The 24,198-nt window shown below is 54.7% G+C and overlaps 2 protein-coding genes and 1 pseudogene across 4 annotated transcripts; 1 reads left to right on the top strand and 2 right to left on the bottom strand.

Moving 5' to 3' along the window:
- Window positions 1-627: 627 nt before the first annotated feature.
- On the bottom strand, window positions 628-1,895 carry LOC150067741 (small nuclear ribonucleoprotein E pseudogene; annotated as a pseudogene).
- A 3,234-nt stretch (window positions 1,896-5,129) lies between these two features.
- On the top strand, window positions 5,130-9,023 carry Arsa (arylsulfatase A). Of its 3 annotated transcripts, XR_016534643.1 has the most exons (10): window positions 5,135-5,412; window positions 5,525-5,777; window positions 5,944-6,184; window positions 6,304-6,522; window positions 6,602-6,771; window positions 7,092-7,216; window positions 7,308-7,435; window positions 7,650-7,752; window positions 7,851-8,238; window positions 8,392-9,023. XR_016534643.1 is itself a non-coding variant. In XM_090328983.1 (9 exons), exons 2-9 carry the CDS (start codon window positions 5,560-5,562, stop codon window positions 8,168-8,170), a joined length of 1,377 nt encoding a protein of 458 aa, XP_090185109.1. In that variant the 5' UTR covers window positions 5,130-5,412; window positions 5,525-5,559; the 3' UTR covers window positions 8,171-8,322. The 3 variants fall into 3 exon arrangements, 2 of the variants coding, with proteins under 2 accessions (XP_090185109.1, XP_090185108.1); XM_090328983.1 differs by lacking the exon at window positions 8,392-9,023 and having other exon boundaries at window positions 5,130-5,412; window positions 7,998-8,322; XM_090328982.1 differs by lacking the exon at window positions 8,392-9,023 and having other exon boundaries at window positions 7,851-8,322.
- A 3,138-nt stretch (window positions 9,024-12,161) lies between these two features.
- On the bottom strand, window positions 12,162-20,317 carry Mapk8ip2 (mitogen-activated protein kinase 8 interacting protein 2). Its single transcript, XM_090328981.1, has 12 exons — window positions 20,170-20,317; window positions 19,463-19,568; window positions 18,003-18,281; window positions 17,769-17,862; window positions 16,419-17,663; window positions 15,979-16,054; window positions 15,716-15,888; window positions 15,524-15,633; window positions 14,741-14,848; window positions 14,531-14,601; window positions 13,082-13,180; window positions 12,162-12,924 (listed from the first exon to the last, which is right to left on the bottom strand). Exons 1-12 carry the CDS (start codon window positions 20,232-20,234, stop codon window positions 12,852-12,854), a joined length of 2,499 nt encoding a protein of 832 aa, XP_090185107.1. The 5' UTR covers window positions 20,235-20,317; the 3' UTR covers window positions 12,162-12,851.
- Between the last annotated feature and the right edge of the window lie 3,881 nt (window positions 20,318-24,198).

Genomic DNA, 24,198 nt, shown 5'->3' with positions numbered 1-24,198 from the left:
GTTATGTCAAGAATTTTGCAATATTACACTTGTATTTAAATGCCTAAAGCAACAACAGGCCCTCCAGGGCATTCTACCAAACCCCAAATCTATGATCATTGTATCAGTCTACTTGATTTAGGGCATCTTTTTCTAGTATATATTCTTTGGAATTGTCCTAAGCAAGATTTACAAAATGGTTATAATTATTTATAATATAATTTATTATTTTATAATTCTTTTTGTGTCCAAGTCTTCTATTTAAATGGTCCCTGCCCTGCCTTGGAAGACTGACATGGGCTGTGACATAACTTGTCATGGTTTACCTCAGCCCATGAATTCCTTAGGCCCTTAGACCTTTGCAGTATGCAATGGTAATTGACTTTTTTATTTTTTTAATTAAAAAAAAAAAAAAACAATACCAGCCAGGCGCGGTGGCTCACGCCTGTAATCCTAGCTAGTCAGGAGGCTGAGATCTGAGGGTCAAGGTTCAAAGTCAGCCTGAGCACAAAAGGACCTAAGACTCTTATCTCCAATTAACCTCTAGAAAATGGGAAGTGGGGCTTGGATCAGGGGTAGGGTTGTAGCCTTGAGCTGCAGAGCTCAGGGACAGCACCCGCTGAGTTCAAGCCCCATGACCCACAAAAAAGAAAAAAAAATTCCCAAGACATTGTCACCTGATGATAACACAAGGTCATGAGAACTGTGCACACTACATCTTAACAACAGGGCTCATTAAACAACATGAACGGATGTTTTCTTAGATTCCAAGCAAAGAACACTTAAAAAAAAACAACTATGTAAGATTCTTAATAACTTCTCACTTCACTGATCATTTCTAGTTGGAAAAACATTGTAGTAGAGTAATATCTCCTTTTAGCATGATCTGACCCAGTTGTTTCCTTAACTTTGTTTTAGAATCAGTTTCTTTGGCATCCTCTAACACAAGGTTCGTGCATTCTATCTGCCTATGTACTTGCTCCTAGAGGCACACCTGGATCCGAAATCTATGTTGTAAATATCTGAAGAGAAGGCTGACGGCCTGCACCATCACCTTCTGCATCTTTTGGCCCTGGCCATGGTATGTCATGGTGGAACCTTCCCAAAGCCACACCCACCAGCACACCACCCTGGAAGGCAACTTCTGCAACTCCCAGGTAACTGACTCTTTAAGACCACCTTAACCAACTCTGCCCTGGGCTCTGCACAGGAGTCCCTGGTTGCTGCTGATACCGGGTCTAGTGTCTGCTGTCCACAGCCACTTTGGGACTCTGATCTGTTGCAGAAGATCCTCAGGAGCTTTGTTTAGCTCCTTGACAACACTAGAAAAGAATCTTACTGAAGCACAACTCGCAACTCTGAAAACATTTACACAATTTTATGCATTTTGAGAACCATAATAGTAAGGATTGTTCTTGAGAACTAGTCACCTGCTCAATTTGTTGCAGTGGAGATCATTATCTGTCACTAGAGGATATCCTGTGTCTGATGATGATTCTTGTTTCTTTCCTGATCTCTCAGGATTTCTTTCTTTCTTTCTTTCTTTTTCTTTGCCAGTCCTGGGCTTGAGCTCAGGGCCTGAGCACTGTCCTTGGGTTTTCTCAAGGCTAAAGCTCTACCACTTGGACTACCACACCATTTCTGGCTTTTCCTATGTATGTGGTACCGAGAAATCGAACCTGGGTCTTCGTGAATGTTAGGCAAGCACTCTACCACTAGGCCAAACTCCTGGCCCTCTGTGAGACTCTTATGTCCACTAAACTAAAAGCTAGAGGTGGAGCTGTGGCTCAAGTGGTAGAGTGCTAGCTAGCCTTAAGTAAAAGAAGCTCAGAGACAGGGGGCTGGGAGTTTGGCCTAGTGGTAGAGTTGTTGCCTAGCATGCACGAAGACCCGGGTTTGATTCCTCAGCACCACATACATAGAAAAAAGTTAGAAGTGGTGCTGTGACTCAAGTGGTAGAGCACTAGCCTTGAGGAAAAAGTTCAAGAACAGTGCTCAGGCCCTGAGTTCAAGCCCCGCAACTGGCAAAAAAAAAAGTTCAGAGACAGTGCCCAGGCCCTGAATTCAAGCTCCAGGATAGCTCACACACACAAAAATAATAGGGTAGAGTGCTAGCCTACCATGCACATGCACAAAGCCCTGGGTTTGATTCCTAAGTACTGCCTACACAGAAAAAGCCAGAAGTGGTGCTGTGGCTCAAGTGGCAGAGCACTAGCCTTGAGCAAAAAGTGTCCAAGGACAATGCCCAGGCGTTGTGTTCAAGCCCTGGCACTGGCCAAACAAAAAAAAAAAAACGATGCTCCCTCCAAATATCCTAGCATCTGTACAATGATGGTGGCATGCTGAGCAGGCCACAGCATGGCGGCTTCACATCCTGGGTCCCCACATCAGAGTTCCTTCTCTCAAGCCACTGTTCCACTGATATGACTCAACTACAGGGGATCTATCCCATCTTTTTTCAAGCTGTAGAAAGAATTGCCATTTATTGCAAATCCCCCTCTCAACTGTAAGCATCTGTACCAAATTAGCAATGTCCTAGACATTCAGGACACTTGACCAATCCCAGCAGGCTGCTTCCAACTGAGGCTCTCTTAATGCAGAAATGGAACTCACATTTCCAAAAGAGAGACTGGCCTGCCGAGCTTAGCTTTGAACAGAATTGGGAGCACACCCACCTTTCTTTCACCTTCTCTCCCCAAGCCCCAGGTCAGCCCTCATACACCTGAGGAGCCTTCAGAACCCAGAGAGAAGGTGCCACCATTTGCATAAGATCACAACACAGGCTCTCAGGAGAATAATGGGTAGGAGCTAGGGTAGTTTCCAGCTTGCCCTGGAAAACAAAGAATGTGCTTTGGGTTGATATCTTTTATGTTCTAACACAGTGCCAACCAGCTGTGAGAGCTCCAATTACAGGTTCTACGATTTCTAGGCCACAGAGGAACTTAGAGTTCTGACTCCAGATAGGTCAGCTTTATCCATTTACCACCACCCACGCTCTGCATAGGCCCACATTGCAATGTGTCCCTAAAGAGATTAGGTGCCAGAGAGTGACCCCCACGCACCCCCCCACCTCACACACATACACTTGGCATGAAGTCAGCAGCAGGTCCTGGACCCTTCCCCATCCTTCAAGCTTTGCCCGCATACTGTCCTCATTGTGCAGCTTTCATAGTTCACCCAGGCAAAACCCAGCCTCGGCGGGTGAAGTTGAGCTTTGGTCTCCTCCTCTGGTCCGGAGGCCCTTCCAGGGCCCTCTCCACCTTTCTCCATGATGACTGGAAAAAGTCTTCCCCTCAAGGGTGCCCAGATCCTGGCTCTCTCTGAGGCTGAGGGACCCTCAGGGGTCCCCCAGCTTGTGGGGGAATAGGGACCAGGAACCCAGCCAAGGCCCCTGTCCTGGAGCCCAGTCAGTCTCTGCTTGTGATTACCAATGGATGACTGCTAGAGCGGAAACCAAGGCAGGAAGGCAGGTGAGCTCAGGGAGGAAGGCAGGTGAGCCCAGGGAGGAAGGGGAGCCCAGGGAGGGAGGAAGGAGAGCCCAGGGAGGGAGAAAGGGGAGCCCAGGGAGGGAGGCAGGGGAGCCCAGGGAGGGAGGCAGGGGAGCCCAGGGAGGCAGGTGAGCCCAGGGAGGGAGGAAGGGGAGCCCAGGGAGGGAGGAAGGGGAGCCCAGGGAGGGAGGCAGGGGAGCCCAGGGAGGGAGAAAGGGGAGCCCAGCGAGGGAGAAAGGGGAGCCCAGGGAGGGAGGAAGGGGAGCCCAGGGAGGGAGGCAGGGGAGCCCAGGGAGGGAGGCAGGGGAGCCCAGGGAGGGAGGCAGGGGAGCCCAGGGAGGGAGAAAGGGGAGCCCAGGGAGGGAGGAAGGGGAGCCCAGGGAGGGAGGAAGGGGAGCCCAGGGAGGGAGGAAGGGGAGCCCAGGGAGGGAGGAAGGGGAGCCCAGGGAGGGAGGAGGGGAGCCCAGGGAGGGAGGAAGGGGAGCCCAGGGAGGGAGGAGGGGAGCCCAGGGAGGGAGGAGGGGAGCCCTGGGAGGGAGAAAGGGGAGCCCAGGGAGGGAGGAAGGGGAGCCCAGGGAGGGAGGAAGGGGAGCCCAGGGAGGGAGGAAGGGGAGCCCAGGGAGGGAGGAAGGGGAGCCCAGGGAGGGAGGAGGGGAGCCCAGGGAGGGAGAAAGGGGAGCCCAGGGAGGGAGGAAGGGGAGCCCAGGGAGGGAGGAAGGGGAGCCCAGGGAGGGAGGAAGGGGAGCCCAGGGAGGGAGGAAGGGGAGCCCAGGGAGGGAGGAAGGGGAGCCCAGGGAGGGAGGAAGGGGAGCCCAGGGAGGGAGGAGGGGAGCCCAGGGAGGGAGGAAGGGGAGCCCAGGGAGGGAGGAGGGGAGCCCAGGGAGGGAGGAGGAGAGCCCAGGGAGGGAGGAGGGGAGCCCTGGGAGGGAGGCAGGGGAGCCCAGGGAGGGAGAAAGGGGAGCCCAGGGAGGGAGAAAGGGGAGCCCAGGGAGGGAGAAAGGGGAGCCCAGGGAGGGAGAAAGGGGAGCCCAGGGAGGGAGGAAGGGGAGCCCAGGGAGGGAGGAGGGAGCCCCCGGGGGGAGGAGGGGAGCCCCGGGGGGGAGGCAGGGGAGCCCCGGGAGGAGGAGGGCCAGCCCACCCCAGCTTCAGACGGGCTGACGAGGAGAGGCCGCCGTGCGCGGCCCGGACGCGCCCCGCCGCCCCCCAACGCCCGTCCCCAGCCGCGGACGCCGCGCGCCTGCAGGGCCGGGCCTCGGCACCCCGGGTCTGGACGCGCCCGCGGCCCGGGCGGCTCGGCTTCCCCCCGCGGGGCTCCTCCACAGCCTCCCCCAGGGGTCCCGCGGGCGGCGCCGGAGGCCGGGGGGCCCGCGCGAGCCGCTCCGCCCAGCGCGCTCGGGGCCTGCGGCCGGGGCCTCCCGAGGCCCGAGCGCGGAGCGGACCGGTGCCAACGGCGGCGAGGGGGGCCCAAGCGGCGCGCGCGGCCCCCGCCCCGGCCGTCCCGGACGCGGGATCCGGCGGGGCCCGGCGCCCCGGCCCCGGCCGCGGCCCCCACCCTGCCCCCGCCGGCTGGACCCCGCCAGCTCCGCCCCCGGCCCGGCCCGGCCCGCCCCCGGCCCCGCCCCCGGCCCGGCCCCGCCCCCCGGCCCCGCCCAACCCCGGCCGAGCTCGAGCCGCAGAGCATCACGGGACCAGCGGCGGGGCCGGGGCGGCCGAGGCGGAAGCGCCCGCGGGGGGCACCGCCGCCCGCTGTCCCAACCCGCCTCTCGGAACCGACCTCGACCCGCCGCGGCCCGGGCCGCGGGCCAGGGTCATGTGACTTCCGCCGGCGGCGACTCCCGTCCCGGGCGGGGACCTGTGGGCGCTCGGAGCCCGAGCCCCAGCGAGAATTGAGGGAAACCCCGGCCAGGCCTCCGGAGCGCCGGGCAGCGGGCCGCGAACCGGAGAAGTACTGGGCCTGGGCCTCGGGGCGGGCAGGGAGGAAAGGGCCGGGTCGGCCCGCGGCCTGGAGGGAGGCGCGGGGCTCGGGCCGTGGGGAGCCGCTCTGCCTTCCCTCCCAGGGGTCTCTGGAAGCAGGCGCGACTGGACCTGTGCCATGAGGGCACTCTGGGCCCTCTCCCTGGCCGTGGCCGCCGGCCTGGCCTCCGCCAGACCGCCCAACATTGTGTTGATCTTTGCTGATGACCTCGGCTACGGGGACCTGGGCTCCTACGGGCACCCTAGCTCCACCACGCCCAACCTGGATCAGATGGCCGCCCGAGGGCTGCGGTTCACAGATTTCTATGTCCCTGTGTCTCTGTGCACTCCATCCCGGTGAGTGAGGGCTCTTCGCCCCACCCCTACCATCTCCTTCCAGAGGTGCAGTGGATCGTGGTGTTGGTGGAGGTGACCTGTCTCTCTGTGGGGCGATCCACTGTTCTCCATTGGCCTGGCTCTGCTCATCACTATAGGACTCGGTGTCCTCTAATTTGTCCTGCAGGGCTGCTCTCCTGACTGGCCGGCTACCTGTTCGGATGGGCATGTACCCTGGCGTCCTGGGGCCCAGCTCCCAGGGTGGCCTGCCCCTCGAGGAGGTGACCCTGGCTGAGGTCCTGGCTGCCCAAGGCTACCTTACAGGGATGGCCGGCAAGTGGCACCTTGGAGTGGGGCCAGAGGGGGCCTTTCTGCCCCCTCATCAGGGTTTCCATCGGTTCCTGGGCATTCCATACTCCCACGACCAGGTATAAACCACCAGGGCCCCTCACCATACCTCACCACCACACCCAAGCCTCCTTATCTACCTCCAGCCCCACCGAAGCCTAGATTCCTCACTACACACACACCACCTTCCTCTCACCAGGGCCCCTGTCAGAACCTGACCTGCTTCCCACCACACACCCCCTGCCATGGCAGCTGTGATCAGAACCTAGTTCCCATCCCCCTGTTGGCTAACCTGTCTGTGGAGTCACAGCCGCCCTGGCTGCCAGGACTAGAGGCTCGCTATGTGGCTTTCTCCCGAGACCTCATGTCCGATGCCCAGCGCCAGGGCCGTCCGTTCTTCCTGTACTACGCCTCCCACGTGAGTGACCCTGGCCTCACCCTCTTTTGACTGCCTGAGACCCCCTTCCTCTGTGCTGACTCCAATCTCCACCCTTTAGCACACCCACTACCCTCAGTTCAGTGGGCGTAGCTTCACAGGGCGCTCAGGCCGAGGGCCATTTGGAGATGCCTTGATGGAGCTTGATGCAGCTGTTGGGGCCCTGATGACAGTCGTAGGGGACTTGGGGCTACTTGGAGAGACGCTGGTCATCTTCACTGCAGACAATGGGTATGACCCAGGGCAGGGGCTGTTCCCTGCTTTGACATAGGCCAAGGCCCTGAGGTCCTTTCATGTTTGCTGCTGGCTGAAGACATTGTGAGACTGGGAACCGCAGGAGTGGGGGGTATCTCAGGAAATGCTGGCCAGGTTATAATGACCCACATGTCACAGGTTGGGTGAGGGGTGTGGATAACATGCACAAGGGTACTGGTCTTTTGGAGGGCTGGAAGGCATCAGGCATTCTGAGCCAAATTCATAGCTTTGAAGAGTGAGGCTGGTGGTAGGAGGCCCTAGGCACCCAGTGTTGATGATCTCCTTGTGTGTCCCAGGCCTGAGACAATGCGCATGTCCCGTGGCGGCTGCTCTGGCCTTCTGAAATGTGGAAAGGGAACGACCTTCGAGGGTGGTGTCCGAGAGCCTGCCTTGGCCTTCTGGCCTGGCCATATTACTCCTGGTCAGTCATCTGACCCTGTCCTTGTAGACCCCTGGCCCAGCCTCTCCAACCTTGGGAAACGGAATTACCAAACAGTTCCCTCTGTCCCTAGGTGTGACCCATGAGCTGGCCAGTTCCCTGGACCTGCTGCCCACTGTGGCAGCCTTGACTGGGGCTTCGCTGCCCAATGTTACTTTGGATGGTGTTGACCTCAGCCCTCTGCTGCTGGGCACAGGCAAGGTAGGGCCAGGAACCCCCTGAATCCCAGCTACCCCATGTTAATATAAGCAGTTCTTGAGAGTCTGTGCCTTACGTCTCCTTTGGTGAGTGACCTGTGAGTTGGTACCACCTCTCACGTTCCTAGGTGGGAAGGGAGTGCACAGCTAGTGTCTGCCACAAACGCTGGCAGATCTTAAGGGACTATGCCCATTCTGTGACCCTTACTTTTCCCCAGAGCCCTCGGCATTCTCTGTTCTTCTACCCGACCTACCCAGATGAAGTGCATGGCGTCTTTGCCATACGGAGTGGGAAGTACAAGGCTCACTTCTTCACCCAGGGTAACATCCTCTTTCTAGTTCCCTCTCCCCAATCCTGCTGACCCCTGTGGCTCCTCCTCTGGCTCTTGATCTTGTGCACATAGCTGACCCCTCCCCAGGTTCAGCCCACAGTGACACTACCCCGGACCCTGCCTGCCACGCCACCAACCCTGTGACTGCTCACGAGCCCCCACTACTCTATGACTTGTCTGAGGACCCTGGTGAAAACTACAACCTTCTGGAGGGTACAGCTGAGGTTTCCACAGAGGCTCTGATGGCGATGAAGGACCTCCAGCTGCTCAAGGCCCAGTATGATGCCGCCATGACCTTTGGCCCCAGCCAGATGGCCCGGGGGGAGGACCCAGCCCTGCAGATTTGCTGCAAGCCCGGCTGCAGCCCCCATCCAGCCTGCTGCCGCTGCCCAAATCACCAACCCTGAAAGCAACTGGCCAAGTCACTGGAGATCCCGCAAAGGCCGCCAGTCCAGAGCCTCTGGCCCCAACCTGGGTGTGTGATGATTCACCACAGTGAGGGGACAGGGGCAAGAGTGTGCAGATAGCTTGTATCTAATAATGTAATAACAGCAGCTGAGACTTGCAGGTGTGCTAATTCATCTAATCTTGGAAACTGTAAAGTCAGTGCTATTCCCTACTCTTACAGATGAGGAAACTGAAGCACAGGAAAGTTCAAGGACTTGTCCAGTCATCCCTCCAGAAAGGGTGTGCTGGGATTTGACAGTACAGAAGTCTGAACTCAGGCTCTTGAACTTGCAGGGAAGGCCTTCTACCACGTGAGCCATGCCCCAGCTGGGCTTAGATTTGAACCTAGGGGCATTCTGGCTCCAGAAGCTGTCCCTGCCCTGATGATCAATTATGCACATCCAGTCCCAAGAACAATAAGTACCTTTAGATGCTAGGAACCAGGGAGGTGGTGAGGGCAATGGTGGCTCTCAGTCTTCAGTAGATGCAAAGCCCCAGAGAGATAGGTCTCCCAGGAGGAAGCAGTCATAGAGGCGCTGGAGCTGCTGGCATTGGTTTTCATCAGAGACCTTTCTGGAGTCAGGTGATGAACTACGCATTCCAGGTAGGGTTAAGGGGTTGGGGCTCCGCCATCTCCTGAAAAGTCCTATCAGCGACTCCTTAGATGGCCGAGTCCCATGGGACCTTTTCACACCTACTTCTTAACTCCTGGCTACAACTGAGGTCCTGTACTAGACATTTTCTACCACACACACAAAATAATCTCTTTAAAACATTTTAGAATAAAAATCTAAGCTCCTTTGTCTTGCCCCACCCTCTAGTCCCACTGCATTCTGTCCTTCACGTTGACCCGACTTCCCTCCACAAGCAAGGTTCTGCCACCTTGGCAGAAAAGAACCTTCTGCCTTCTGTTTGCCAGGACATAGCATGCCGATATTCCCACACACCTGTCACATGCTCCTCAGTGTATTATCGAGGTGTAGGTACCTCTGCTTGGAAAACTTGCCTTCCTCCACTGGGGGAAAAGGACCCTTAACTCACGGAGGCCACCTCTCCCTGGTTCAGGAGGGTCAGACCAGCCACAACACAGTAATTGCTCTGGGAGTGGCAGGTGAGAATAAATCTTGGTCATTATAGGTCAGGTCAGCCCTCCCACTGGATACCACGTATTTGTTGGCCCTAGGAGGATACCCTGCCACTTCTAAACCAATGTCTTACAGAGTGCCAAGTGTATGAAAGTAAACCCTTCCTATGTATACCACTATTGGTGAGCTGGCTGTCACTTGCAGCTAAAGTGGTGTTGCTGAAATGAAACCTGAATGGGGTAGGTAGAAGGTAGTTATGCATGTGTGATCTTACATCATTCATGGAACTCTCCCATCACTTCTAATCTGGTTAAGGAGCTATGCTGACCACACCCCAACTTCTATGTCTTGGTTGCTCCCAGACATAATTTTCTTAGGCACCCACAGAAGCCACTGGTGAGGGTCCAAAGAATGCTTGCAATGATTGTCTTAATGGAAGGAGTGGCCCCAGCTGGTACCTCAGTTCAGGGTCAGAACAGATTGAAGAAGACTGATCCTATGCTACATTAAAAAAAAAAAAAAACATATCCAGAAAAACTAGTAAATGCTAACATGCAGGCACAGCCTGTAGGCAGCTTTTCCTGGTTCCTCACTGGCATAGTGTGCTGCAGTGCAGATGCCACTGTGTTGACCCACTTTCTGCAGGGCTGGCACAAGATACCCTTCAGAAACTCGTCCTGGGGCTGGATGTGGTGGCTCACACCTGCAACCCTAGCTACACAGGAGGCTGAGATCTGAAGATCGCAGTTCAGAGACAGCCCGGGCACTAAGGTCCGTGAGACTCCTTTCTCCAATTAACCACTAGAAAAGCAAAAGTGGCGCTGTGGCTCAAGGCGGGTAGGGTGGTAGCCTTGAGCTGAGGAGTGCAGGGATAGCACCTAGGCCCAGAGCTCAAGACCCACGACTGACAAAAAAGAAACCCATCCTGGGGCCAGGAGTCTGGCCTAGTGGTAGAGTACTTGCCTAGCATGCATAAAGACCAGAGTTCGATTCCTCAGTACCACATATGTGGAAAACCCCTAAAGTGTTGCTCAAGTGGTAGAGCTCTAGCCTTGAAAAAGCCCCAGGACAGTGCTCAGGCCCTGAGTTCAAGTTCCAGGACTGGCCAGCAGAAAACATTCTGCTTTGTTCCTGCTGCTCTTAAGGTCTATCAAAGGAGATGAGTTTAACCCCAGGAAATGAGACATGGGATTTCAGCACGATGTAGGTCAGGGACATGAGGGAGCCTGGGGAGTGACAGGTGTTCTGTGTACTGGAGGTGACAACTTGGAGTATCTGATAAAAGAAGCTACTCACTACTTAGGATTTGCATACTGTATAATGTCATGGTATGTTTTGTGCTTCAATAAAAATTAAAGTCTGTGTTAGAGCTCCGAAGGAGCCAGTCGCCAGTGGCCCACGCCTACAGTCCCACTCAGGAGGCTGAGAGATAAGGAAAATCTGTAAGACTCTTGAGTTTTAACTACCAAAAAGCTGAAAATGGAGCTGTGGCTCAAGTGGTAGAGGACTAGCCTTTCACAAAGAAAGCTCAGACACAGCGCCCAGGTCTTGAGTTCAAGCTCTAGGACTGGCACAAAACAAAAATTTAAGTTCCAAAGAAAGAGTTAAGAGTGATATGGTGGATTTGGAGTAGCCGTTGAGTCAGTATACTTCCCTATCAGTACCTGGGGGATTCAAACTTGTACCCACAGTTGAATCTTTCCACCTCCATCATTTTCCTGACAGGGCCCACATGTATTTACATATGCAATAAAGAACATGCGATTACAGCCCCAAGTGCTATGTCCAGTTTTTTTCGTTGATTTTAAAAACAGCATCTAGGAGACATCCATTTACTGGCTAGCAGCTGTCCTCATGGACCAGCTTCCTCAGGGAGCCTGTTTTCTATCTGGATGGGATTGAGTGTTTCAGAATGGACAGAGCAAAAATAGGTTGTCTCTGATTTTCCCTCAGGTATGTTAGAAGGGGATATCCAGAGCCCAAATGTCAAAAAGAGGGGTGGTAGCTGCAGGGAGGCTACCCCTTCCTAGCCCACTGCCCATTTCCCGATTCTGTTCCTGAAATGACCAGAATGGGGAGCAAACTTCAAATTTGGCCTGTGATTCCACCACCCCACTCCTCCCCCTATCCCCCAATACTGGGACTTGTCCTCAGGGTTTTGTGCTTACAAATGCTCTACCAGTTGACCAATACCTCCAGCTTTTCTTTGCTCTTATTTTTTAGATAGGAATCTTTGCCCTATCTGGAACAAAGACAGATGTAGCCCACTACCTCCATATTTTTCTATTAAGCTGGAGTCTCCTGAACTTTTGCTCAGGCTTTGAACCATAGCCCTCCTGTGTAGCTAAGGTTAAAAGAGCTATCAGCACCTGGCACTTTGGGGGACCTCAAGCACTCCCTTCTCTCAAGTCTTATTTTGCTGATTAATTGGAGGTTTCACAGATAGGACTTTCCTGCCTCTGCTGGCAGGAAACCTCGATCCTTAGATCTCAGCTTCCCAAGTAGCTAGGATTACAGGCATGAGCCATGGGCACCCAGCTTTTACATAATACCTTCAAGGTCATTTATCAAGGTGCCTGCAGCACCTTGGATCATCTGGCCCGTGCATCTCCTTAGGCTTGCACAGGTAGGACACAGGGTGCTCTGGCCATTGCCTGCCCTCTCTGGCTTCAGCTTCCTTTGAGGCCAAACAGGTGTTAAGAGTTTCTTGGGGCCTTGGGTGCTGTGCGGCAGTGATGTACCCCTAGCATGACTACCTACAGAAACCACTCAAATGTTCACCCAAGTCCCAAGAATCCATCACCCTGGGGCCTCCATCTCCATTACCACCAGCAGTACTTGGACATCCCTTTAGAAACAGCCAGGATCACACCAAGCAGAGTTTATTGAGGCCGTGGGCCTGGCCCACATACACAGCGGGCAGCGCATACAGGGCAGATATGCACTGGACTGCAGGGGTGTTAGCGGCAAAGCAGACAATGTGTAGGGGTACCTAGTGGGAACCCTCTCCCTAGCAGCATGAGGGGTTTGAGTGAGCATTAAGAACCACTACCAGTTGTACCAAAGCTTTCTTGAGTACCTCTCCCTGCTTCCCCTGAGCTCCCTGTGTGGTAGAGATGGGGTCCCTCTCTGCCCCTGTGTTCAAAGTTGGGATGACCCCTTGATATTCACTATAAAAGTTCAAATTCCCTTATAAATCACAGAGGAGGGCATAAAGGGATTGCTGGAGAACTTACTTTACCAGTCACCTCAAGTTTTCCTCACACCCCAAGTTCTGACCCCAAAGGAGAGCGCAAAGGGTAAGGTCTGCAGGCACGGAAAGGGGCAAGAGACAGAGGAGAGGAAAGGGAGGCCAAAGAACAGGATGACTGAGGACAATGGAAAGGATGCATCAGAGGAAAAATCTGGGCACTGGGGATCCACTCCCCAGCAGCCTCAAAGCTGTGCCCTGGGGATAGAGGGTGAGTTCCAAGCCTGGAGACTCCTATGACATAAAGTACTATATGTCCCCAATCCAGTCCTTGCCCAGCCCAAAGTGGCCCGGAGCTTCCAGACACTATTCCAGGTAGATGTCTTCTGTGGGGCAAGCAAACGCCAAGTGCTCCTGGTAGTATTCCAGAAAGGCGCGGCTGTGGAGAGGGGTGTAATTCAGTCTAGTGCTCCCGTCTACCCCGACCCCTCTACCCAAAGACCTCATCTACACCACAGCATCCTCTGCACGTCACATCACTGCACCTGTGCCTGTCCATCGCTACCCCTGGGAGCCTCCCCCATCTTTCCACTTACCCCACACTCTGTGCTACTGGTCTCATGGACTCCTGAGACACAAAGACATGGCAAGCAAAGCGGCTCAGCAGCGGGTGTTTGGTGATGAATCCGAAATAGCTGTGGGAAAGTTGGTGGAAAGAGTGTCAAGAGCACTGACCTAGCCCTGGGGCCCCCTTGAAGATCTGGAGAGAAGAGGCAGGTACAAAGGGAGTGTGAAGAAGGCAGGAGACTAGAGTGTGAGGGTCAATTTCAACATCTTAACTTGGCCCTTGTTTGGGTAACATCTCAGGCAGAGGGCTAGGCACCCAAAAGGAACGCTAGTGTTCTTTGTCAGTTCCTCTACCTTATACTGGAGCTGGAGGCATCATTCTTTCTGTAACCCCCATCCCCACCCCAAGATCACTGGACATGGTTCTTGACTGCTCCCCTGGCTCTGACTTGCAAAGGCTTCTGCAAGCCCATCCATCTCTACCTCCAGTTATAGAAATACAGCTCTGGATATCAATACATCTATAACAACACTTTGGATTCTTCCTAACTGCTCCTAACTTATTTTTCCTGAGTGCTCCTGCAACTCATCCCCTTCCTACATGTGTCTCCCTTTCTTCCAAGACACCGAGCAACTGGAGGTGTTCAGTCCACAACGTGAGATTCCACATCTCTCCCACCCTGAATAATGATGGTTGCTAAAGTACTATCACAAGCACTTTATATTATTAATTTACAGAAAATTCACAACCAAGGCCAGGGGTATGCTTAGCATGCATGAAACCCTGGGTTCAATTCCTTGGTACCACATACAAAGAAAAAGTTGGAAGTGGTGCTGTGGCTCAAATGGTATAGAGTGCTAGTTTTGAGAAAGCTCAAGGGCAGTGCCCAGGCCCTGGGGTCTTTCAACGGCCTATCATGAAACCACACCTGGACGTCTCACCAGCCACCTAATCTCCTGGTCAATCCACTACACACAGTAGCCAGAGCTAGCTAGGCAGCCAGCCCGGTTCACTTCCTTCCCTCAGTATCTTTCTGTGGTTCCATGGCCAATGAAATAATGTACAAGCCCCTTGGCGGTCAAAAGGGCCCAGCTCTCTACTGATACTTCTGTTCTCCACTATACCAGCTTCTTTCCTTATGCCAGTGTATTCTACAGCCTTAGCTTCAATGGCTCCCTGACAAGATGACCCCCTTCCTCCACCTCTTTCACTATCTTATCCTTTCATAACCTTCCCTACTTTGCTCAGGGGGCCCATTCAAAAGAGGCTTGACCACCTGTAGATATTTTTGAACTTTCTTGTTTGTGTGTCTGTCTCCCCAACCAGGCCAGATGGGAGCCAGTTTGATTCATGTCCCTCAAACCCAGCACAGAATAAACACTATGTAGATGCAGATGGAGTCCTAGATGATAGGATGATGGGTGGGAATGGGGAGTACAGGCAGGGTGTGAGGGGAGGGGGCAAGCAAGGCTCTCACCAGCTGTTACGGGGGTGACAACCGCAGAAGGAAATGTTCTTCATCTGGAAGAAGTGGCTGCAGCGCTGGAACTGGAACAGAAGTGGATAAAGACGTCCTGAGTCAGACAGAGGAGGCCTGTGGCCTTTCTTGTGACCTGCCTGCTAGCCTGTCCCTCAGCCAAGCCCTCTTCCCTTGCCTTACCCCATGCCCCCAGTGCCCCACCCCCACCTCAGGCCCTCCTCCACTCAGACTCAGCTTGACCCCCCGCAGAGAGATCTCAAGATCACAGGAGGCAGGAGGGCGAAGATGAACTGTCAGCTTCCGAGCCGTGGCAATCTGAGGAAGAAATTGGGAGAGAAAGCCTTGAAGGGCCTGCGGTAGCCCCTCCCTGCCTCTCACCTCAGAAGGACTATACCTCTTTTCATTTCAGACTATTTGGATATGTTTGGTTCCCAAGACCCCTAAAGACATTTCTGGAAGAGGACAAGGTTAACTTGACCAACCTGCAATAGGAACAGGCCAGTCACACCACTCAGCCCACTCCATCTCCCTTCTGCTCCTCTGGGCCAAGATGCTCCACTTGACTTAGGTGCCAAGAACCACCCCATTTCTACCTCCATCCCTCTCACTGCCTGTTCCTCATAAACTAAGCAGAGCTCTAGGATGCAGGGTTGGTTTGTCCTGTTTCCATATCCCTCTATCCTCAGTCCCAGACTGATCACATGGACAAGTGCCTGTGAATGTCCACTGTGTGGATGAGTGACTGAGAAAGTAACTCCCAGAAAAGGGCTGTGACAGTTGCTCTCAAATTTTAAACAGGAGGAGAAGACCAACAGAAAGGTAAAGAAAGACCTCACTGGACTGGCCAGGAGGCTTGGCCAGTCTGTCTACCCATGACCCATCCCTACAGCATCACCTGCATCCTCCCTGAGGAGGCTGGAGGCTGGGACACCAAAAAGCTGGGCCAGCCTGCAGGCCTTACCCTATGCCTTCCCCCACCACTACACTCACCTTCTGCATGGCTGCACACAGGATGCCATTACCCTGGTGACATGGCACCTCCACAGAGCCCAGGAATTGTACATCGAAGCGCTCTACCCAACAGGGGCTCCGCTTGCTCCCTAGGAGATCACATGGGCCCAGGTCAGGAGTGATACATGGAAAGTCTGAGTGGCAACCATGCCTCAGAGATGGGGGTCTCACCTAGCAAGTCCTTGGCAGGGCCAGGCACTGCATGGGCATAGAAGGCAGGGAACACACCACGCTCTCCCGTGCGCATGTTGAAGCCACGGAACCAAAAGTCATCCTCTTCAGCCTCTACCAACACTGGGTCATCCACATCTAGCTCCAGCTCATCCGGATGACGAGGGATAAACCTGAGGTCAGACAAGAAGTTACTAAGGCAGAGCAAGCCTAGCGATTGTGTCCCACAGTGTCCTGTGGTATTTGTGAAGGGACAGCTATACCTGAATACAGCCCGGTGAGTCTGCTCTCTCTCTTCCCCATTGACCAGACAGGAAAAAAGGCCAAAAGACTCAGTGCCTAGGAAAACAACAAGAAGAGCAAAGATGGAGAGACTCAAGGGGAAAGCCCCGTAGTAGAAGTCCTACTGACCTTTGGCTGCAGCCAAGTCCCCTCCTCCTCAACAGGCTGTTGCAGGGTATTCTAAGTCAATAAGAGAAGAAGGGCCAGCCACTAGGGACTGAGGCAGAGCATCCCCCAACTCTCTACCCAAAGAGGTACCTGGGGAGGACAGATGCTCACATCTTAAGGAAAAAGACAACTTGAAGTCCTGGCTACTCCAAGCCCCTAACGGTTCCCGGGTATTTTGGGGACCAGTGGGACCTGAGACTAGAGCAGTGGTTTTTCCTTTTGGGCCACCCCGCTTTCCCCAATTCTCACTCACTAGAAGATCGAGATGTACTGTTGACAAAGACATTGAGGAACTTCTTAGAGAAGGTGATGTCTGGGCTGTCAGGAGACACATCTTCAGGGATCTGATCACCACCTAGCAGTGTAGTGCCCATCTCCTCCTCACTGGCCTCACCGCCACTGTCCTCTTCGCTATCGTTGCCCAGGCCTGCACAGCGCCGCAGGCTCACCAGCTCTAGCTGTGTGTGCTCATCTACCACCAGTGTGTACTTGACTGCATCATATACTAGTGATGCATCCAGTGGTGCAGTAGAGCCTGCAGCCCTGCCCTGGGGGAGCCCCACACTATCCACAGCATCGTTGTCGTCGTCGTCTTCCTCCTCCTCCTCCTCCTCTTCATCTTCCTCCTCAGAGTAGGCAGCAGAACAGGCACGGCCTGGGCGTGCAGCTCGGCCAGACGTGGTCCACAGGGGAGTGATGGTGTCTCGAGTTGGGTTGCTGAGGAAGAGGCAGGCCCCAGGCTGTGCTGAGCCTGGCCGAGGCGTTGTAGGGGCCGGTGGAGGTGGCCCACACAGCGTCTCCATGTCCACCAACTCCACACCAGGGCCTGTTGCTGATTCGGGGTCTTGGGAGTCCTCTGCGGCTTTGCTGGCCAGTGACACAGGCTCCTCGGGCAGGCGCTGCGCTGGAGACAAGCACTGGCCAGGACAACGAATGGGGGAGGACCCCTCAGAGATCATGCGGCTCACCAGGTTGCTGAGAAGCCAAGGTGAGTCGGCATCCTCACTGAGGTCTGGCTCAGACTCGGAGCCTGATTCATACTCGCTGTTTGTGTCTTCAGGACCCACAGGCAGGAAGGCAGGTCGGCGAGGATGCTCTGGCAAGGGCTCAGGCTCTGGCTCTGAGGCTGGCGACGAAGCCTCCTCAATGGAGTTGGTGAGGTGCGAGGAGCGTCCACTGCTGCTGCTGCTGCCACCATCGCTACTTAATTCCAGCTCAGTCTCCGAGATGGATGAAATCATTCTCCCCAGGCGTGCACCACCGGTGGCCTCTGAGTCTGAGCCAGGGGATGAGAGCTCCTGGCTGCTACGCCGCCCACCATGGTCCCCACTGGAGTGGCTTCTCAGGTCGGCTTCAATGCCAGGATCAGAAGAGGGTGAGGCCCCACCTGGTGCAGGAGGATCCAGGGGTGGGTTTCCTTCCCAGTCACAACCTGGGCATACCCGAGACTGCACCCCACAGGGTTCCTCTTCTGTGGGCAGGAGGGGGCCAGGGAGCTCTGCAGGGCAGGAATTCTAGTTACCTTCACTTCCATCCTGGCCTCCTTCCAGTAGCCAGCCACCTCTCCCTCCTACCAGTGCCCCTGCCAGCCCCCACCCATCACCTCTGAGGGGTTCCTGAGCTGGTGAGCACAGTACAGTCTCCTTCCAGGAGGCTGGGGCCTCCGGGGCAAAGCCTCCATTGTTGTTCAGAGAGTCCTAGGAAGAGGCACAAAACAGCAATGCTAAAGAGGGTTTCAGCAACCATGAGTGGGAGAAACCTGAAGCCATGGGGTGCCAGAGTCTAGGTGCTGTTACGCAAGGACCAACTCTAAGATTCTGTGAATTGGGAGGCTCACCTGGGCTCCCAGTGTCGTCAGGTGGAGTGTTGTAGGTCGGTGCTTGTGGGGCTCCTCCAGAGAAGGGGAGGGAATAAGGGGTCCCCTGGCAGGGGCCTCTGTATGAGCTCCTCCTACCTCTTTTCCCTCCCCATCTCCCTCTTCCTCTTCTTCTTCCTCCTCCTCGTCTTCCTCATCTTCGTCTTCTTCATTGTCATCTATCATCTCAAACTCCTGGAAGTCATCCTGGAAGGAGCAGATGGGATGCACCTGCTCCGAGCGCCCCAAGGAGAGGCTGTCCTGCAAGGAAGGAGATGGCAGGGCTAGGCCAGAGAGTAACAGTGACCTGGGGTCCCACGTCCCAGGCTGGGAAAGGGGAGAGCAAAAGTCAAGGGAAAGCCTCTTCTAGTCTACCCAGCTTCCAGGAACATTTTTAAAACATCTGCTTAAGACTCATAGGAATCACTCCATTTCCTGTGAAGGAGTCAAACTTCTGAAACTGGATAACATATCCTCAGAGTAGCTGCAGTCAATCTCACCCCTAAACTCCATCACATTTCGCACTGGCATCACACTTTTAACACATAATTCACACTGTTCATGACTGTGGGCCTGTCTCCTCCACCAGACAGAACACCCCACCAGGGAAAAGTTATGTCCATCCATATTGAACACATCCCTGAAGAGTACTTAGGGCTTGGTGGGTGTACAGTAAGCAAATGAATACATAATGGAGAGAAACTGCACTGAGAGGATTCACTGAGTTTGTACCAACACAGGGCCTTTGGCACCGTCAACCATTCCTTCTGCCAGCAATTCCTCTCCTGTCTACCCCATCTGTTTAGCTCCTGCTAACCTCAGGACATGGCTGACATTTCCTCTGTGAAGTCTCCTGACTCCCTCAGCCTGAATCTAGTTCTCTTCCCCCACTCCCTTACACCTTGTGTCTGGTGGAAAAACCAGCCCATGAAATAAATAGCCACTGTCCCTGACACGTTTCTCCCCTAAACTACAAGATCTGTTGGCAGCTGTTCCATTTATTCCCCCAGCACTCAACATGACAGTTACTCAGGAGAGAATTAATAAAGCAGAAAGGGGGGACAGGAAACAGGAGAGAAAAGATTTCATGAGGACACAGAAAAAGGGAGACAGACGTTCAGATATGTTGAAAGGGTTAAATATTTGTGGAAGCAACCTGAGGGCAGAGGGCACCCAAGCCAAGGCATACACCCCTCCCCAGTAGTGCCTGGGTTGGGGAGAAGTACTAGAGAAGGCCCTCTAGAGGGCCTACAGTGTGTTAGGAACGAGGACGGATGCCAAGGAAGCCTCAAGGCCATGGGGCGACAGCAAGGGCAATCAGGGGAAATTCTCTGCATATGGACTAGGATCAGATTCACCCAAACACCCAAGTGACCATGAGACAAAGAGCCTAGGTGAGGCTCTTGTTTGATGGGGTTCTGTACTCCCAGCCCTTTCCCTACCTTTTCACAGTGGTCTGAGTCGTAGCTGAGGCCCAAGCCACAGTCATCAGTGATCTCAGACAGGTCTTCATCATCAAATTCTTCCAGGCTTATGTCCTGGGGAGGCCTGGAGAGGAGGCCAGGGGTCAGAGAGCCTCTGGAGGGAGATATCCAGCTCTCAAGCCCCCAACTCCCAGGACACAGGCTGACTTCATCTCGCCCCCAAGCACGGCGACTCAAAAGAAAGGACCTCTAAAGGCAGCTCAGAGGAACCACCCTTCCCCCCACCCCTCCTGCACCTCCTCCGCTGGGCCCCAGGCCCCTGCGGGTTACCTCTTCAGCCTCGGAGGACTCGGCCTGGGCTAGCAGAAAAGGGGGGAGCAGGGGCTGGGGGAGCAGGGGCTGGGGGGGGTGGCGGCTGAGGGTCCCGCGGGTGTCCCCACCCCACCTCCCGGGCAGGCCCCCGACCACTCCAGTCCCCCCGGAGCTCCAGGCTGGATTTCGCCGCCCTCCTCCGTGGGCCCAGCAGGGCCGAGGGGACAGGGCCGGGCGCGGCCGGCACGCGGAGGCCCCTGCCCGGGGCTCCGGCCCTCTCGAGCGGGCGTCCGGGCCCCCACCCACCCGTGACTGGGCTGCCTCCCGCCTGGAGGCGCGGCGGAGCCGGGTGGGGGCAGGGGCGGCCGCGGGCGGAGGCGGCGGGGCGAGGCCCGGAGGCGCCGAGTGCGTACCTGCAACCCGGCGGCGACAGCGAGTGGAAGGTGGAGAGGGAGAACATCTCCGCGCGATCCGCCATCTTCCCGGGAAAGGCCGAACGGCTGCGGGGGAGGGGGAGCGCGAGCCCGCGCCCCGGCGCCCGTCCGCGGCTCGGCCCGCGCTCGCCTCGCGACGCGCCCGCCGCCGCCGCCGCCGCCGCCCGCGCGCCCGCCCGCCCGCCCGGGACGCCCCTCGCCGCCCGCCGACGCCGCCGCAGCGAGCTCCCGCAGGGCGCGGGCGCGGGCGCGGGCGGGCGCGGCGCGGGGCGGAGCCTGCGCGGGGGGGGGGGGGGGCGGGGAGCGGGGCGGCGGCGCCGGGGGTCGCGGGCGGCGGCGGCGGCGGCGGACGGCCCCGCAGCCCGGGCGCGGCTCGGCCGGGGCGGGGCGGGGCCCGGCGGCCCGCGGCGGGCGGCCTGGAGCTGTCCGCGCCCGGGTGCTGATCAGGGCGGCGGCGCTGTCCCCCGCGGGGTGCTGACGGGGCCGAGTCCCCGCACACGGGCGCTGCGCAGGGCGGGGCGGGCGCGCAGCCCGAGCCCGGGCGGACGGCCGTGCGGCTCCCGCTCGGCGTTGTCTCCAGACCGCCCGTGCCCTCGGCTGGCCGAGGAAGGGAGCGGGGAGCCGGCTGTGGAAATGCAGGGTGGAACCTGCGCGGGAGGCGTCGCTGGGAGGCTCCCACGCCGTCCACGCCGGCGCCTCCGCAGCGCGCGGCCCCGGCCCCGGCCCCGGCCGCCGCCCTCCGGCGGAGCCTCCGCAGCCGGAGCCGCAGCGGAAGCCGGCGGTTTTCGCTGGTCAAGCGGAGACGGTGCCTCGGGACGCCGCCTGCGCTCAGAACGGCTGCAAATAACATCCCCAGGGCTCGGCCCTCCGCGCAGCCGGAACTACGCGCTCCCTGCACCAGCGCCCGGCCCGAAAGCCCTTTTCTCCAAGGCGCAACGGGGTTGCCATCTGTAGCTGGATCCCATAAAAGATACACTTACTTTAATTTCACTGAAGAATACGTGCTTTGTGCTGCTGCTGAGGCTCCGGGGAAGAAGTCCACAAGGCAAAAGAGAGGATGAAGCTCAAGAAAGCAGTTGAAGCTGCGAGTGTGGCCCAGTGGAAGAGGGCTGGCCTCGCACGCACAGAGACCCGGGTTCGATTCCCCGGTACCACATACACAGAAAAGGCCAGGAGTGGTGCTGCGGCTCCAGTGGTGGAGCTCTAGCCTTGGGAAAACCCAAGGACAGTGCTCAGGCCCTGAACTCAAGGCCAGGATTGGGGGGGGGGGAAACAAGTGTCCAAGGACAGTGCCCAGGCACTGAGTTCAAGCCCCAGGACTGGCAAAATACATAAATAAATAAGTAAAGGCAGTTGAATTGACAATGAAAAACAGAAGGACCGAATGGACTGGTTATTTGTGGTCGTTTCCTAAAACAGTACCAAAGTTTTCTCCTCCTTGTGAGAAGTAGAAGATTCGACAGAAGTAACGTCATACACTTAGAAGGCTGGCTTAGAAAGGGCTGTGCAGCTTCCACCTGGCCCTTGAGGCCATCGCTCCTAGAGAGAAGGCATTGGAGGTGCTGAGGACACTTTGAGCTCCCAGTGGACACTTAAGTATCAATGGTCAACCCCTGGGGAAGCCATGTCACATACCCCGCCTATCTCACTGATATATGTCTGTCTCTGGAGAGAGAAGAATTCCCACCAGCATGTTTCCAGAATCTCTCAAACTTTAGGCAGAGAGCTAGGCACTGGTGGCTGGTGGCTATAGTCCTAGGTAAATAAGAGGCTGAGATCTGAGGATCTAGTCTTGAATACAACCCAAGCAGGAAAGTCTATGAGATTCTTACCTCTAGTTTGCCACTAAAAAGCCAGAAGTAGAGCTAGGTGCTTGTAGCTCACACCTGCAGTCCTAGCAACTCAGGAAGCTGAGATCTGAGGATCGAGGTTCAAAGCCAGCCCAGGCACGAAAGTCTGAGTCTTATCTCCAGTTAACCATCAGAAAACCAGAAGTGGTGCTGTGACTTGAGTGGTATAGTGCTAGCCTTGAGCTGAAAAGCTTAGAAATGGGAGGGTGGCTCAAGTGTTACAGCACTAGCCTTGAGCAAAAAAGCTCAGGGAAAGATCCAGGCTCTTGGTTCAAGCCCCAGTACTACTACCAAAAATGCTGCTTTAATTAAGCTATGCCTCCTGGGCTAATATCTAGGTTCTTCGTACAACTTTGCCTCATATACCACAGGGTAGATAATGATAAGGTAGCTATCAGAACTCTGTCCTTACTTTTCTACCATCTACCACTTTTACCACTTTCCTGCATCTTCAAGCAAATTATAGTGTGTAGGTGCATGTGTGCATGTGTGCATGTGTGCATGTGTGCATGTGTGCTGGTCCTGGGACAGTAGTCCCAGCTTAAAATAATTTGGCAATGTCTTGTTATATATTCCAGACTGATCTTGAACCTGTGATCCTCCTGCCTCCACCACCAGAGTGCTGAGATCACTGGTGTGTGTCACTACACCTGGTTCAAAATGGCCTTCTAATTTGAACTCTGGGTCTTGGTGCTCTCCCTGAGCTCTTCAGCTCAAGGCTAGTGCTTTACCACTTTGAGCCATGGCACCACTTCTAGTTTTCTGGTGGTTAATTGGAGATAAGAGTCTCACTGACTTTTGTGCTTGGGCTGGCTTTGAACCTCGACCCTCAGATCTCAGCCTCCTGAGTAGCTAGGATTACAGGCGTGAGCCACCACGTCTGGACTAATTATAAATTTTAAATAATATGTTAGTAGGCACTGATGGACCTGAACTCTCAAACTTCTGCCTCAATCTCCCAAGTACTACAACAGAAACATGCACTAAAACTTCCTTTTTGAGCTTCAGCTTTGTTCTTTTCAAACTGCTTGGTTATTCTTTATAGATTTTTTTTCATTTTTACCCCAATTTTGGGGGGATGAAGGTCGTGGGGTTTTGCCTCAGTGCCTGGACACTGATCCTGGACTTTGTACCATGTGCCACAGCTCTACTTCCATCTTTTTAGTAGTCATTTGGGGTTTAGAGTCTCACAGACTTTTTAATACCTAGGATGGTTTCAAAACTATTATCCTCAGATCTCATCCTCCTCAGTAGATAGGATTATAGGTATGAGCCACAGACACTCAGCTCAATTTTTTGCTTTGTTTTTGTTTTTTTTTTTAAGAGAGAGGAAGATGAGGAAGCAGAGGAGAAGAATGAAGAGAGGAGGAGGAGGAGGAGGAGGAGGAGGAGGAGGAGGAGGAAGAGAGGAATAGAAATCTATGACATATGCATAATCAAGTAAATTCAATAAAACAAAATGCTAGTAAATTTTAAAAGCCAACAAAAGTAATAAACTACAGCTAAACTAATTAAGAAAAAGATTATATAAATCACCTGTATCAGAAATAAAAGGATCATTACTATGACAGATATTAGAAGCATTGTTTAAAAAACATTATAAAAAAAAACACATTATGAGCCAGGCACTGGTGGTGGCTCATGCCACCTAGCTACTTAAGAGGCTGAGATCTAAGGATCTCAGTTCAAAGCTATCCCAGCCAGAAAAGTCTGTGAGACTCATATCTCTAATTAACCACCAGGAAATGGGAAGTGGTGCTGTGTAGAGTGCTAGCCTTGAGCAAAAGAGCTCAGGAACAATGCCCAGGCTCCTAATTCAAGCCCCACAAACAACAAAAACAACAAATCAAAAACATTATGAACAATTTTATGACAAGTTTGACACCTTAGGTTAAATGAACAAATACTTTGAAAAATACAAGTTACCAAAGAAAACAAGAAAAAAGAAAAATCTGACTGATCCAAGAAGGTGATCCCAATTTAATCCTTTTCATATAGAACTGGAGGTGTGGCTCAAGTGGAAGAGTGCCTACTAGCTGTGAGCACATTCAAGCCCTAATACCAGGATACACACACACACACACACACACACACACACACACAGGCACACACCCCCCTGTTAAAAACACCAAACTCAAATTTACTTTCATGATATGAA

This window comes from Megascapheus bottae, chromosome 2 (genome assembly GCF_031878675.1).
Source record: "Megascapheus bottae isolate mThoBot1 chromosome 2, mThoBot2.hap1, whole genome shotgun sequence".
NCBI classification, from domain to species: Eukaryota; Metazoa; Chordata; class Mammalia; order Rodentia; family Geomyidae; genus Megascapheus; species Megascapheus bottae.
The sequence above is the reverse complement of the archived record's forward strand: the minus strand, read 5'-3'. Positions and strand labels throughout refer to the sequence as shown.